At 34.3% G+C, this 15,946-nt stretch overlaps 1 protein-coding gene across 1 annotated transcript; it reads left to right on the plus strand.

Annotated features, from left to right (window-relative positions):
* The first annotated feature begins 4,802 nt into the window (after window positions 1-4,802).
* On the plus strand, window positions 4,803-14,732 carry LOC101890986 (uncharacterized). The gene is made up of 5 exons (XM_020034710.2): window positions 4,803-4,868; window positions 4,933-5,013; window positions 9,045-9,164; window positions 9,548-9,704; window positions 14,498-14,732. The coding sequence occupies exons 1-5, from the start codon at window positions 4,803-4,805 to the stop codon at window positions 14,713-14,715; spliced, it is 642 nt and encodes a 213-aa protein (XP_019890269.2). The 3' UTR covers window positions 14,716-14,732.
* The last annotated feature ends 1,214 nt before the right edge of the window (window positions 14,733-15,946 follow it).

The raw sequence follows: 15,946 nt of genomic DNA on the forward strand, positions 1-15,946 counted from the left end.
CGTGGATTTTTTAAAGAATATTTTTCCAGGACCATTACATCCATAGGCGTGGATTTTTTAAAGAATATTTTTCCAGGAACATCACATCCATAGGCGTTTCAGGAAATGTGTATTTTTGTATAAACTCTTTCTTTATTCTCGTAGTCGCCATATATAAGGACTTCCACAATTTCCTGTATTCCATTTTCTTGCTTACTGTACCTTCAAACCGTTTGCTGGAACTAACTTACGCACATTCATAAGCGGATTTTGCAAGGTTTAGCGTGCTTACTCAACATTTCAATTACCCGTACTCGACTAAGAATAAACCGAAGCTTATGACAGAAAGAGAGAGAGAGAGAGGGGGAGATGTTTTATATACTCTTAACAAAGTATGATTTAGCTTGGCATCACGTTTGGGTGACCACATGCAGTTATTTATTACGTCACTGTAAAGTTGGGACAACTATGAACGGTTATGAAAAATTAAAAATAATAAAAATATTGTTTGTTATACCAAAATACCGAAGTGGAATCGGTTTAATATTGCCCTGTTTTAACTACGGATTTTATAGACCCTCTTTTTGAAGATTGATTTCCTGCGCATATTGCAAGGGGAGATGTTTTCCAAAGGCCTTTTGTATATCTTCTGATACTGATACAGAAACCCTTTAGAACATTTACGAACTATGTTTTGATTTTTTTCAATCAGATACGATCCGTAATATCTTTTATAGGTTTTTTTTTTTTTGTTTTCAATGTAAATTATAATAATTTTCTATTTTCTTTAAGTATATCTAGTAGGCGTCTCTTCTTTGAAAAAAAAGAAAGGTTATATTTACTGCTCTCTATAATGTCATATTCATTTATTCCAAGAATTCCATATTTTTATCAAAATGAAACATTTACAACCCATATTGTGGATTCAATATAAAAATTTAAAAATATCGCTATTTCCTATTGCAAACTTGCATAAAACTTACGCACACCCATACAAACATATGGCTTCCAACAGTTTATTCCTTTATAATCCTTCGGCAAATAAACACTTTTGCCTGGCATTACATTGGGGATATTTGTATTTCAAAAAAAAAAAAAAAAAAAAAAAAAAAAAAACAACAAAAATCGAAAGGAAAAGGAAAAAATATGGACAAATGGCGTCCGGTCGGTAATCACTGTTGACTGACATTTCATGTTTGTCATGAACAAACATGAACCGAAATAGCCCAACAAGGAAAGCAAGGCAAGGCAGCAAAACTCACAGTCAGACCTTTCCGCCCCGATCCAAATCAAATAACAACAAAGAATGGGATATGTGGAGAAGTTAAACGGTTGTATCTCTGGGTTTTTGTGAAGTGAAAATATTAACAAATGCAAACTTTTTGCAAAAGCGAAAAAAAAAAAACAAAATTGAATTTAGAAAATTTTAAATTGAAATGTAAATATGATGTTTAGCAAATGATTACAAAAAGGAAAAAAGAAATATTTGTACGATTTTTTTTGTGGAACCAGACAAATACATTAATATTTAAAAGCTTATAAATATATTGCTTGAATGACAGACGGATTTTTGTGAATTAATTTTTTTAAGGAAACTTATAAAATTTTTAATAATACACTCAAAATAAATAAAAAGAGGTTAAAAGTAGCAAACGGTATTGCCGACAGATGTATGCCCTCAGCCAATATCCGTTTATTTAAATACAGGGTGGGATAAAAAAACTGCAACAAAGTCAAACGCCATCATTTTTAACTTTTTTTTTATAAATTTTATTGAATGAAAGCAAAAATGTCGGAAATAGTATCCAATTTTAGAATAAGTTAAGATTTGTTCCATTTTTGAGTCTGTTTTCTTTCTGTTGCGGCGTCAGTCTTTGCACTTTTTGGAATTTCAATGGTTTTACCCCGAGCTCATTTTTCATATAGTTGTGATGATCCTGGATAAATATTCTTTAAAAAATCCACGCATATGGCCTTGATGGTCCTGGAAAAATATTCTTCAAAAAATCCACGCATATAGCCCTGAAGATCCTGGAAAAATATTCTTCAAAAAATCCACGCATATAGCCTTGATGGTCCTGGAAAAATATTCTTTAAAAAATCCGCGCCTATAGATGTGATGGTCCTGGAAAAATATTTTTTAAAAAATCCGCGCCTATAGATTTGATGGTCCTGGAAAAATATTCTTTAAAAAATCCACGCATATAGCCTTGATGGTCCTGGAAAAATATTCTTAAAAAAATCCACGCCTATAGTTGTGATGGTTCTGGAAAAATATTCTTAAAAAAATCCACGCTTATAGTTGTGATGGTTCTGGAAAAATATTCTTAAAAAAATCCACGCCTATAGTTGTGATGGTTCTCGAAAAATATTCTTAAAAAAATCCACGCCTATAGTTGTGATGGTTCTGGAAAATATTCTTAAAAAATCCACGCCTATAGTTGTGATGGTTCTGGAAAAATATTCTTAAAAAAATCCACGCCTATAGTTGTGATGGTCCTGGAAAAATGTTCTTTAAAAAATCCACGCCTATAGTTGTGATGGTTCTGGAAAAATATTCTTAAAAAAATCCACGCCTATAGTTGTGATGGTTCTGGAAAATATTCTTAAAAAAATCCACGCCTATAGTTGTGATGGTTCTGGAAAAATATTCTTAAAAAAATCCACGCCTATAGTTGTGATGGTTCTGGAAAAATATTCTTAAAAAAATCCTCGCCTATATTTGTGATGGTTCTGGAAAAATATTCTTAAAAAAATCCACGCCTATAGTTGTGATGGTCCTGGAAAAATATTCTTTAAAAAATCCACGCCTATAGCTGTGATGGTCCTGGAAAAATATTCTTAAAAAAATCCACGCCTATAGTTGTGATGGATCTGGAAAAATATTCTTAAAAAAATCCACGCCTATAGTTGTGATGGTTCTGGAAAAATATTCTTAAAAAAATCCACGCCTATAGCTGTGATGGTTCTGGAAAAATACTCTTAAAAAATGCACGCCTATGGATGTGATGATCCTGGAAAAATATTCTTTAAAAAATCCACGCATAAAGCTGTGATGGTGGTAAAAAAATATTCTTTAAAAGATCCACACCTATAATTGTGATGGTCCTGGAAAAATATTCTTTAAAAAATCGACGCTGTGATTGTCCTGGAAAAATATTCTTTAAAAAATCCACGCTTATAGTTGTGATTGTTCCTGGAAAAATATTCTTTAAAAAATCGACGCTGTGATTGTCCTGGAAAAATATTCTTTAAAAATCCACGCTTATAGTTGGGATTGTTCCTGGAAAAATATTCTTTAAAAATCTACGCCTATAGTTGTGATGGTCCTGGAAAAATATTCTTTAAAAAATCCACGCCTATAGTTGTGATGGTCCTGGAAAAATATTCTTTAAAAAATCCACGCCTGTGGATGTGATGGTCCTGGAAAAATATTCTTTAAAAAATCCACGCCTATAGATGTGATGGTCCTGGAAAAATATTCTTTAAAAAATCCACGCCTATAGTTGTGATGGTCCTGGAAAAATATTCTTTAAAAAATCCACGCCTGTGGATGTGATGGTCCTGGAAAAATATTCTTTAAAAAATCCACGCCTATAATCGTGATGGTCCAGGAAAAATATTCTTTAAAAAATCCACGCCTATTGTTGTGATGGTCCTGTAAAAATATTCTTTAAAAAATCCACGCCTATAGTTGTGCTGGTGCTGTAAAAATATCCTTTAGAAAATCCACGCCAATAGCCCTGCGATGCCTATAACCCTCTGAGTTGAAAAATGCTATTATTAAAAAAAAAATATTTAAAAAGTCTTCGATTTTGGCTTGAAGGTCCTTCGAAATTTGATTATCTAAAAAAATTCAAATGGCCCACCCATATTCGCGAAATCTCTAGAAATGTATAGCACCCACAAATTTGTCATATAACACATGTTTAATTAGGTAATAAATTGAACGACCCTTGCAAGTTTCCCACAAATAAACCCCAGTTTTTTAAACCACAAACCTCCACGTTTTTACCTCAATTTAATGGACCATTAAGCATTGGCAGCTACTGCCTCTAGTCCACAATTATGTTCTGTTTGAAAATGAAAGTGAAAAATAAATCCCGCAAAAAAACAAATAACTACAGGCCAAAGAACTTTCGCAGCAGAGGTCAGCGAGAGAACAACAGGAAGAACATTAAGCAAATGGATGGAACGAATGTCGAAGACAACGACGACGACCGTTCCATTGACCGCACAGATGAAATGATGATAATGACCTTGAGATGATTCCGTTGCCACACAGAATGTTTACAGAACTATTTTCATATTTAACCCCGTATTCAAAATGACACCATTAACCTTTTCACCCACCCGTGGTGGCAACAAGGTAAATAGGAAGTCAATGGAAAATGTGAAAATGTTGTTATTCAAAAAAAAAAAAAAAAATCAAAATAATTGTCAATAACTAAAAGAAAATAAATATTTACTAAATTACCCAAAAACAAAAGAGGCCATCGAAATTTCCCCATCTCACTCACACACACAGCCATAGATTATTCCATGTGTGATTTATAATTGAGCGCCAGTGGTGCATTGGACCATAAATTAGTGATATTGACCAGTATGATGGTTGGTTTGTTCAATTGGCCATTTGTTATCCACCCGAAGGCAACGATGAAGGGGGCAGTGTATGGTAATTAAATTCTGGAATTTAGTTTGGATTTTCACCGCATACTATTTACCTATAAATATATGGGAAATTGCCAGAATTGCAATCATTTTTCCAGTTCTATCAGAGCTACACATTTCTAAAGTTAAATAAAAATAAAAAATAACTGAAAATGAATTCTGTATTGAGTGGAGTTGTTAAATACTTGCCAGTTTTGGCTGCTGTTCTGTTTGAAATTGTAAGTTTCAGAAGTGATTTAAACCAAATTGTGTAATTTAACTGAGAACTGTAATATTGTTTAGATAACCACAGCGGATGCAGCGGCCACCAATGGCATGATGGGAGCTTTTAATTGTTCACAGCCACCAAAATTTGACAATTTCGTAAGTACTAATTTTTTGCGATTTTTTGTAAGAATATTTGGCAAATTCCAAAAAAAAAAATCCGTTAAAAATTCTGTTAAAATCTTAAAAATACCGAATGCCTATACGACGACGTGGACCTGCATAGGCAGCTATGTCATAAGTTATTACAATATTTAAATGCGAAACTTGAAGAAAAATCTGTTTATAATGTAGCTAAAATCATCAAAAAACCGAATATAGGGGGTACCGTTATATGGGGGCTATACAAAGACGCGGACCTGCACAGACAATTTTCTGGAATGGGCTGAAGTATCCATTACGAATTTCACATGCGAAATTTGAAACAATTCCGGTAAATAATGTCTCTAAAATCATCAAAATACCGAATATCTGGGGGTACGGTATATGGGGTTTATACGAAAACGTGGACCTACATGGCCCATTTTCTGTTTTATGCTGCAGTATCTATTACGAACTTCACATACCAAATTTGAAACGATTCCGTTAAATAATGTCGCTAAAATCATCAAAATACCGAATATCGGGGGGTACCGTTATATGGGGGCTATATGAAGACTTGGATCTGCATGGCCCATTTCCTGTCTGAGCCTGTAGTATCTATTGCGAACTTTAAATACCAAATTTGAAACAATTCCGGTAAATAATGTCGCTAAAATCATCAAAATACCGAATATCAGGGGGTACAGTTATATGAGGGCTATATACACACATACACATTTGAGTAAATTTTTATCAACTTACTTCATTTCGTTCGGAAGCTAGAGTGATTTCCACAGACGGATATATGGACGGACATTAATAAATCGACATAGAATTTTATGCTGATCAAGAATATATATACTTTGTGTATATTTCGAGGTGTTACAAACGGAATGACAAGCTTAATATACCCTCCATACTATGGTGGATGATATAAAAAGCAATATTTTAAAGGACTTCAGGGCTGTACTAGTGCATTTTTAAATAATACCTTTAAAGAACTTTAATAGCAATAATCGTGGATTTTTAAGACGGTAAGAAATGAAATTTTTACTTAAAGTGTGACCAACAATATTGATCTCCAAAAAAAGAAATATTAACTTTCGTCATAAAGTGGACATCATAAAGCAATTTTTCTAGGACTTTTAGTTTAATAATCGAGTATTCCTTTAAACTATTTTCTCAAGCACTTTTGAAGTTATGATAGGGAATTATTTGAAAATATTTTCAAGCTTCTTAGAGACATAGTCGTTCATTCTTAAGAATATTATTTAAAGTCCAACCTAAACGTAATTATAGATATCTGTAAAGATCTTTGAAGGAATAATTTTTTAAAGAATCATTTCTCATTTTTATCTAATTTTTAAAGAATTTTTCCTCATTTATTTGTTTTTTTTTAATTTTTTTTAAATACCATTAGAAAAAAATCGTAAATTTCCTAAAAATATTTTTTTACGATTTTCGGACCAACAATCGTGGATTTCATAAAAAAAGTTGTTTCCAATTATTTTTAAAGACTTCTATCCAATGATCTTGAATTTCTAAAAAATATATTTTTTAAGGATCTGCCGTCCATAAATCCGGGGATATTTAAGAATATTTTTTAAGGTACCTTTAGTCCAATAATTGTGGATTCCATATTTTTTTCGAGTAATTTCAAAATGCAAAATTAGTTTTATGAATTATTCAATTGCTTCCTTTATCGGGAAGAATAAAACCACTGCACAATGGATTTACATCCAATTTTTCTGTCCAAACTAGTTCAAAGCCCAATTTTGTACCATTTACTAATTTTCGTACAAATATAGTACGTATTTTTAAATCTACATCCGAATCTCAACCCCAGATATCAACAGTTATCTAAATTATCAAATTTCAGAATTTTATCTCTATCCCTTTACCCAATACCAAATATAGTACAATTCAGTACATTTTGAGTAATTATTGTACACTTTTCCGGAACCACCTTCAAATGTCCTGGCTACACATGAACAGTGACCCTAACACAAATTTCAGATTTCAAGAATTATATGTTCACCCAATACCAAATTTTACCAAATATAGTACATTTTAGTACTTTTTGTGCACCTTTAGTAGACATTTCCAAAACCACCTCTTTATCACAGACACTAACAATGACACCCATATCAAATTTCAGGATTCCTTCACCCAATACCAAATTTAGTAGTATATAGTCCTTTTCGTACAATTATAGTACACATATCCATATATCAAACACAGATACCATTTGTAATCTAAATATCAAATTTCAGGATTTCAACTCTATTCCTTCAATCAAGGCCAAGCACATATCCGAAACCCTATCCAAATGTCTAGGCTACAAATTAACCGTGGCCCTAACACAAAATTTAAGATTTCGAGCACTATGTGTTCACCTAATACCAAATTGTACCAAATAAGGTACTATTTAGTACTTTTAGTAAACTTGTAGCACATATTTCCAAAACCATCACTCTATCACAAACCTACCACCAACAGGGACCTAGATACAAAATTTCAAAAGTCCAGCTTCATCCCTTCACCCTAAACCAAACTATTCCAAATTTAATACCATTAGTAGATTTCGTACACTTAGTACACATTTCCATATCAAACTTACTTTCCAACCTTATTTAAAGTTTTTAGCTCTTTCCGTTTATATAATACTAAATAGTACCATTTTGGAAGTTTAGTACCATTCTAGAACTTTTCGTAACATTGAAGTACCAGTTTCCAAATTTTTTTGGTAAATCTATCCTGAACTCCATCAGTGATTCTCATTGCAAATTTCAGAATTCCAGCTCCATCGGTTCAACACAATCCATTTTGTACCAAATTTAGTATCATTTAGTACAAATAAGTACGAATTTCCAAAGCTTCCTACACTCCCATAGTAATCCCAATTCGTATATTTAGGATTCTTTTATTGGTTTACCCAAATATAAAATGCACTTTAATTAGCACACATAAGTACAAATTTCCAAAACTACCTACCAATCCCAAACCTACACTCTGACAGTAATCTTATTTTCAATTTTCAGGATACCAGATCCAAATCCAAATTGTATTAAATTTACAACAATATAGTACAATAGAAATCTAATTTTCAAATTGCAGAATTCCAACTATACCGGTTCGCCCAAAATTTAAATTATACCAAATTTAGTGCCATTTGGTACACATAAGTACGAATTTCTAAAACTACCTACATACCTCAATCCTTCAATGCAATAGTAATCATATTTCCAAATATTAGGATTCAAACTCTATTAGTTCTTTCAAAATTTAAATTGTACCAAATTTAGTACCATTTGGTACGCATTGGTACGAATTTCCAAAACTACCTAACTTCCCCAGTCGTAAAATGCAAAAGTAATCTTATTTCTAAACTTCAGAATTCCAGCTCTATCGGATCACCCAAATCGAAATTGTACCAAAATTAGTACCATTTCGTACTTTTTGTGGAAATAAATACACATTTCGAAAACTTCCTTTATATCCCAAAACCACACACTTAGCCAGTAATGTTAATTTCAAATTTCAGGATTTCAAATCCATCCGTTAGCCGAAATTCAAATTGTACTAAATTTAGTACCATTTAGTACTTTTCGTATACATAAGTACACACTTCCAAAACTTCCTCCTTAAATCGAATCTACTCCTCAGCCTTGATTTCCATTCCAAATTTCAAGTTTTTTACTCTAACCGTTCGCATGATACGATATGGTACCAAATGTAGTACATTTTAGTACTTTTCGTACACTTATGGTGCGAATTTCAAAAAACTCTTTGGTACATCTATCATACATACCTTTTTTAAAACCCCAACCATATCTGACTCCTTCGGACCAAGAGTGATCCTCACACAAAATTTCACGATTCTGGCTTCAGCCGTTTCGTTGGGCGTTAAGTCTATCAGTCAGTCAATTATTTAAAAAAAAAAACATATTTTCGAATATTTTCTGTTCTTTGGAGCTGCTTGAGCTATTAAATGACATTAATTCCAGCATTATAATGTTCTTTAAATATTTTCCTTTTTCATTTCAAAGGACATCAGTAAATGCTGCCGTTTGCCAAACATTAATCTGGGATCAGTTGTGGATAAATGCCATAAACATGTCAAGTCCTTAAAGTCGCACAATGCAAATTATCCTGCATATGCTCATGTGGTAAGTGGATTACAATAATATTTTCTTTTGATAAGAAGATATCTTTTCTTTACTACCTGCAGAATTTGAATATCTCATAAGCTATTCATTCATTTCCAAACCATTATCCATCATCTTCATGTCCTTTATCATCCTTTATCCCCATTATAATTTATTGTCACACAAAACTATCGTTAAGTAGCCAAATGACCAATAAAACAAAGTTTACGAAATACATTTGTTGAAAATCCTTTACTATTCATATCCTTAATATCTATCTTTACTTTGTATTTGTTTTCTATTCCTTTGTGGCCCCGATGTTAATTCCATTGACGTATTGCCACCACCATTGATGATCATTTTGTGTGTGTGTGTGGGTCTATTCGTGTGCGTGATGTCATCAGTGCTATCCCGAGTGTATTTATCGTGAGACGGGCTCCTTCATTGATGGCGATATTCAGATGGAAACGGTTCGAAACTTTTTGCAAAACAACATCGAACAACGTGACAAGATTATTGTGCCGACCATTGTCAAATCATTCGAGACATGCATGACCAACAGTGCGTATAATTTGAAATTTCACCATTTTATTTTTGTTGTTGTTGTTGTGTTTTATTGTCGTAATTTCGTGAATTTTGAGTATGTGGGCTATTTGGATGTTTTTGTTATCTCTGAAGATAATTTATTTTTCAAAATTCCGTTTGAAGGTCTTCCTTTCATAAAGGACCTTAGATCGATAGCAGGATTTAAAATTTGATTTTAAGTAGGATTTTATACCCTCCACCATAGTATGGAGGGTATATTAGGTTTGTCATTCCGTTTGTAACACCTCGAAATATACATTTTAGAACCCCCAAAGTGTATATATTCTTGATCAGCATAAATTCTATGTCGATTTACCGTTTTCCGTCCATCTGTGGAAATCACTCTAGCTTCCGAACGAATTGAAGTAGATTGATAAAATTTTACTCAAATGTATGTTATGTCTGCAGGACTTTTGGTATTGAAAATGGATTATGTAGGTCCACGTCCACGAATAGCCCCCATATAACGGTACCTCCCGATATTCGGTATTTTGATGATTTTATCGACATTTTATCACCGAAATCGTTTCAAATTTGGTATTTGCAGTTCGTAATGGATCTACAGCCTAAGACAGAAAATTGTCTGTGCAGGTTTACGTCTTCGTATAGCCCCCATATAACAGTACCTCCCGATATTCGGTATTTTGATGATTTTAGCGACATGTTATCACAGAAAATTGTCTATGCAGGTCCACGTCTTCGTATAGCCCCCCATATAACGGTACCACCCGATATTCGGTATTTTGATGATTTTAGCGAGTTCATTCACCAGAATTATTTCAAATTTGGTATTTAAAGTTCGTAATGGATAGTACTGCCTAGGACAGAAAATGGTCTGTACAGGTCCACGTCTTCGTATAGCCCCCATATAACAGTTCCTCCGAATACTGTATTTTTATGATTTTATTTACATTATTACGGATTTTTTTTTAAATTTCACATTTGAATATTGTAATAGCTTATGACAAATATTACCTTTGCAGGTCCATGTCGTCGTATAGACCCTAATAGGACAGCTACATTCGGCATTTTTAAGATTTTAAAATAATTTTTAACGGATTTAATTGTTTTAGAGAATTGCCAAATTCGTTCCAAATGGTGGAGGGTATTCAAAGTTTGGCCCGGCCGAACTTACAGCTTTTTTACTTGTTTTGTTTTTATTCTTATTTAATTTTTTATATCCTATACCACCTGTGGTCAGGATGTTATGTCTTTGTGCATTTGTTTGTAACATAGAGAAGGAAGCGAGATAGACCCATAGTTCCTTTTAATAATCTGCATAGAATCACATTCTGAGTCGCTTTATGCATGTCCGTACGTCCCTCTGTCCCTCTGTCCGTCTGTCCATTTTTATAAACAAAGTAGAGGTCGCATTTATTGCTCGATAGAGATGAAATTTTGCACAAATAATTTGTTTAGCCCAAGGACGAACTCTATTGAAATTAGAGATAATCGGTCAAAATTTAGACATAACTCTCAAATATATCTTCGTCCGATTTGCCTTTTATTGTGCACCAAATGTGTTATATTAGCCCAAATATGATGGAATTTAACACATACGACCAAATTGAGCCTAGAATCAAGTATGTCAAATTTGGTGAAAATCGGTTCAGATATAGCTATAGCTTCCATATATGTTGTCCATCCGTTTTTTAATTTTAGTCCTCCACAGCCATAATATGTACTCTGTAACAACAATATTCGGGAAAATATATAGCTCCCATACATATATTTATCTGATTTCAAGATTATTGTCCATCAAATGGTCTGCATAGGCCCGAATTGAATGAATTTCGGCACATACGACCGAATTCAATAGAGAAGGAAAAAAGTGAGTGAAATTTGATGAAAATCGGCTCAGATATAGCTATAGGTCCCATATATATCTTCACACGATTTTTTGTTAAAATCCTTCTCACCCCTAAAATACACCTCAAGAAAACTTTTTTTGATGCCTCGTATCAGATACAGTAAAGAAATACGTCTAATAAATTTGAAAGAAATCTGTTCAAATTTGGATATAGCTCACATATATACAGGGTGAGATGAAAAAACTGCAACCAAGTCAAAACGCCATAATTTTTACAATTTTTTTTCCAAATTTTATTGAATGATAGTGAAAAAACGTAAGAAATAGCATAAAATATTAGAATAAGTTTAGATTTGTTCGAATTGGTCACCTTTGGCACGAATTATGGCCTTCAAATGGCCAATGAAATCGTCACACGCTGCCCGAATGTTGCTCTGCGGTATTATTAGCCATTCCCAGTGAAGCTCTTGCTTGAGGAGATAGACACTTTGGTATTTTTAGTGCCAACCTTGCTTTCCAAAATACTCTAGACACAATAGTCCAAGGGATTGGTATCCGGAGATTTTGGTGGCCATTGTGCGCTGAAAATGAAGCGAGGAACCTCATTTCGTAACCATTCTGGGGTGGCGCGTGCTGAGCCCAGTTGGAATGTCCAAGGTCTGCGCCCAAAATGTTTGCGTGCCCAAGGCTCTCCATAATATTTTCGCGATAATATTCGTCATTTATTCTGATGCTACGGTCGATTAGTACGAGCGGAGAGCGACCATAGGCTGTTATGGCGGCCCACACCATCATCATGGCCGGCGCTTGAGTGCTGGTGGCCAATCGAAGGTGGTTGACCTCTTTGGTAAGTAAATACGATCATTTTGTTTGTTTCCAAACTGCTGGACAAAGAATGTTTTCTCATCGGAGACGGAGAAAATCAAATTAGGCAATTCACCACTTTCGGCCAAGCGAAGCAACTCTTTAGCTCTTTTGAGTCTATTTTCTTTCTGTTTGCGATGTAAGTTCTTGCACCTTTTTTAATTTCCATGGCTTTACTCCGAGCTCATTTTTCAATATTATTCGAATTGAATATTGCGATATGTTCAGCTTACAGGCCATTTTTCGGCCACTGCGACGCGGGCTTCGATCAAGTCGTTTTTTTACTTTTCGAACCATTTCTGCTGATGTTGCTGTTTTCTTCCGTCCACTTCCTTGACGTCAGGTTACGCTACCAGTATCACGGTAATGAGCTATTATACGAGACACAAAAGCTTTATTCACATTTAAATGCTATTCACTTTAAGTGCTCAAACAATAGCCACTTGTGGTTCTCCAGCCAAATATAAAGAAATCACACTATCACGCTTGAATTCCATCACGAATAACTTTTTTTCTGGATAATTCTCACCAAAATGTTTTTGTACGCTTGTAAACAATATAATGAGCTGTCACTGGAATAATTTTAACAGCTGTCGGACGAGTGGCTTAGAAATGATGGCAGTCTAAAGTTGGTTGCAGTTTTTCCATCTCACCCTGTATAGGGGCTATACAAAGACCTGGACCTGCATAGACAATTTTCTGTACCTATTAGGAACTTCAAATACAAAATTTCCAACAATTGTACCTAAAATCGTAAAAATACCGAATATAGGGAGGTACTGATAGGAGTACTATATGAAGACCTGGACCAGCATAGATAATTTTCTGGCATAGAGTATAGTTCTCATATATGAACTTTAAATGTAAAATTTGATACAACTCGGGTGAATAATGCCCCTAAAATCATCAAAATACCGAATATCGGGAGGTACCTTTATATGGGGGCTATAAGAAAATGTGGGTCTGCATATGTATAGGCTGTAGTACCTATTGCCAATTCTAAATATGAAATTTGAAACAACTCCGGTGAATAATGTCCCTAAGATCGTCAAAATACCGAATATAAGGAGGTACCCTTATATGGGGGATTTACGAGATCGTGGACCTATATAGACAATGCTCTTCCAGGAGGTAAAGTACTTAGAAGGAACTCCTTTTGTGGATTTTCAGGCAATCACATTGAAAAATTTCGCTACAATAATTAAAATACAAAATATATCGGGGGGTACCTTTATATGGGGGCTATACGATATTGTGGACCGATGTAGACTCTAGCGTAATTATAACAGACGGACTAGCGGACAGATGGACAGGGCTAAATCGTTTTGGAATTTTACACTGATCAAGAATATATATACTTTGTAAGGTCTAAAATGATTATTTCGATGAGTTCAAACGGAATGACGAACTTAAAATACCCTCCATACTATGTATGGTGGGGGGTATAAAAATGGAATACTTCGGACGACTGTACCTCAATTTTTAGAAAAAGTTAAAATGTGCAAGTTTTTCCCTCGGAACCGACTCCATAGAGGGTCAATAATGAATAATCATAAGAGAGGTCAAAATATATATATAAATATTCGAACATTGGCTGAGGGTATACATCTGTCGGCAAAACCAACTGATACTTTTTATCTTCTTTAGAGGACCTTGGATAAATTTTTAATATCCATTTCAGTATCCTGTTCGTATTCAGTTGTTCTCACCCGTATCTCGTTTTCCACATTTTCTGTTCCCTTATTTTTTGCATAAAACGACCCATATCTGCACTCAACGAACCAAAAATTTTGTCAAAGTCATTTTCCATTTTCGCCTTCCATCTCCTGAGGCAACAAAGAAGAACATCCACTCATTTTCCAAAGATAAATGCCTAACGTTTTATGTCTAATAACCGAACACGAACACTATCACAAAAAGAACAATTCCCACATGTTTTCCATTACATCCTTGGCAAAATAGAAAACGTATCCTTATCCTTTGCAAAACAGAAAACCATATCCTTTTACAAAAAACTCCATTCTAATTTGTATCCTCTTTTATCTATTGTTGTTGTCATTGTTTTTGTTATTTCTCTCTTTCTTTGTTTCTGCAGTCAAAAACACCATGCAGGCCAGAGGCATCAAAAGCTATCCGAAAATCGATGGTTTAGGCTGTTCACCATACGCCAGCATGGTCTATGGCTGTGTAAATGCCGAAACATTTCTACACTGTCCCCCCGAGATGTGGCAGGAGGAGAGTTCATGTAATGTGGCCAAAAACTTTGCTCTCCAATGCAACCCCTTGCCGCACGTTCCACTGCCGATGATTTAATTAGAACTAAGCGGATCATAATTTTGAGAGGAGGCGGACCAAGACTTGTGTGTTGCGTGTAAAGTCCTTTGAGGTTATGTTTTAGTTTTAAGTCGTAAATTATATAAGATGTTATGTAGGCAGTATGTATGTATGTATGTAAGTATGTATATTGTGTTTGTATGTACGCTTAGATATGTAAGTTGTTATAGATTTTTACGTTTTAATAAATTTAATTGTAAAAATTATTTGTGGAAATTTAATTGTGAGAAAAAGGGGCGATTACTTTTTTGGTTTCCTAGCCTAGGGTGGAGCTGAAAAATCATAAAATTTTACTGGGGGTCTCAAAAATCTTCCAAAAATCTTTCCAAGCCTATGAAGCACTCAAAAACTGTATTATTCAGTCCTTATCAACAGGAGATTCAGAACAATTGTTACAGAAACCTGTTGAATCAATAGAGGTCTCAGAAAAAATCTGTTTAGAAATCTGTTGAGGTCATTGAAGTATCAGAGGAATACACAAAAATAGAAATCTGTTGGATATACTAATATTCGATGAATCCACAGAGAGCTATAGAAATGCTTAGAGCCGCTTTGACTAAGAAATCTGTTGAGTCCACAAAGGGCTCATACATTCAGGGTGAGATGAAAAAACTGCAACCAAAGTCAGACTGTTGTCATTTTTAAAGTCACTAGTCCGACAGCTGTTAAAATTATTCCAGTGACAGCTCATTATGTTGATTAGAAGCGTACAAAGGCATTTTGGTGAGAATTTTCCAGAAAAAAAGTTATTCGTGATGGAATTCAAGCGTGATGGTGTGATTTCTTTATATATGGCTGGAGACCACAAGTGGCTATCGTAAGAGCTCTCCAGCATTTACATGTGAATAAATCGTTTGTGTCTCGTACCATCGCTTGTTACCGTGATACTGGTAATGTAGACCGACGGAAGTTAAGGAAGTGGACGGAAGAAAACAGCAACATCAGCAGAAATTGTTCGAAAAATAAAGAAGCGACTTGATCGAAACCCACGTTGCAGTGTCCGAAAAATGGCTCGTGAGCTGAACATATCGCATTTTTCCATTCCTGAAAATATTGAAAAAATGAGCTCGAAATTCCAACAAGTACAAGAACTTACACCGCAACAGAAAGAAAATAGACTCAAAAGAGCTAAATAGGTGCTTCGCTTGACCGAAAGTGGTGAGGTGCCGAATTTGGTTTTCTCCGATGAGAAAACATTCGTTGTGCTGCA

This window comes from Musca domestica, unplaced genomic scaffold (genome assembly GCF_030504385.1).
Source record: "Musca domestica strain aabys unplaced genomic scaffold, Musca_domestica.polishedcontigs.V.1.1 8, whole genome shotgun sequence".
Taxonomy (NCBI): domain Eukaryota; kingdom Metazoa; phylum Arthropoda; class Insecta; order Diptera; family Muscidae; genus Musca; species Musca domestica.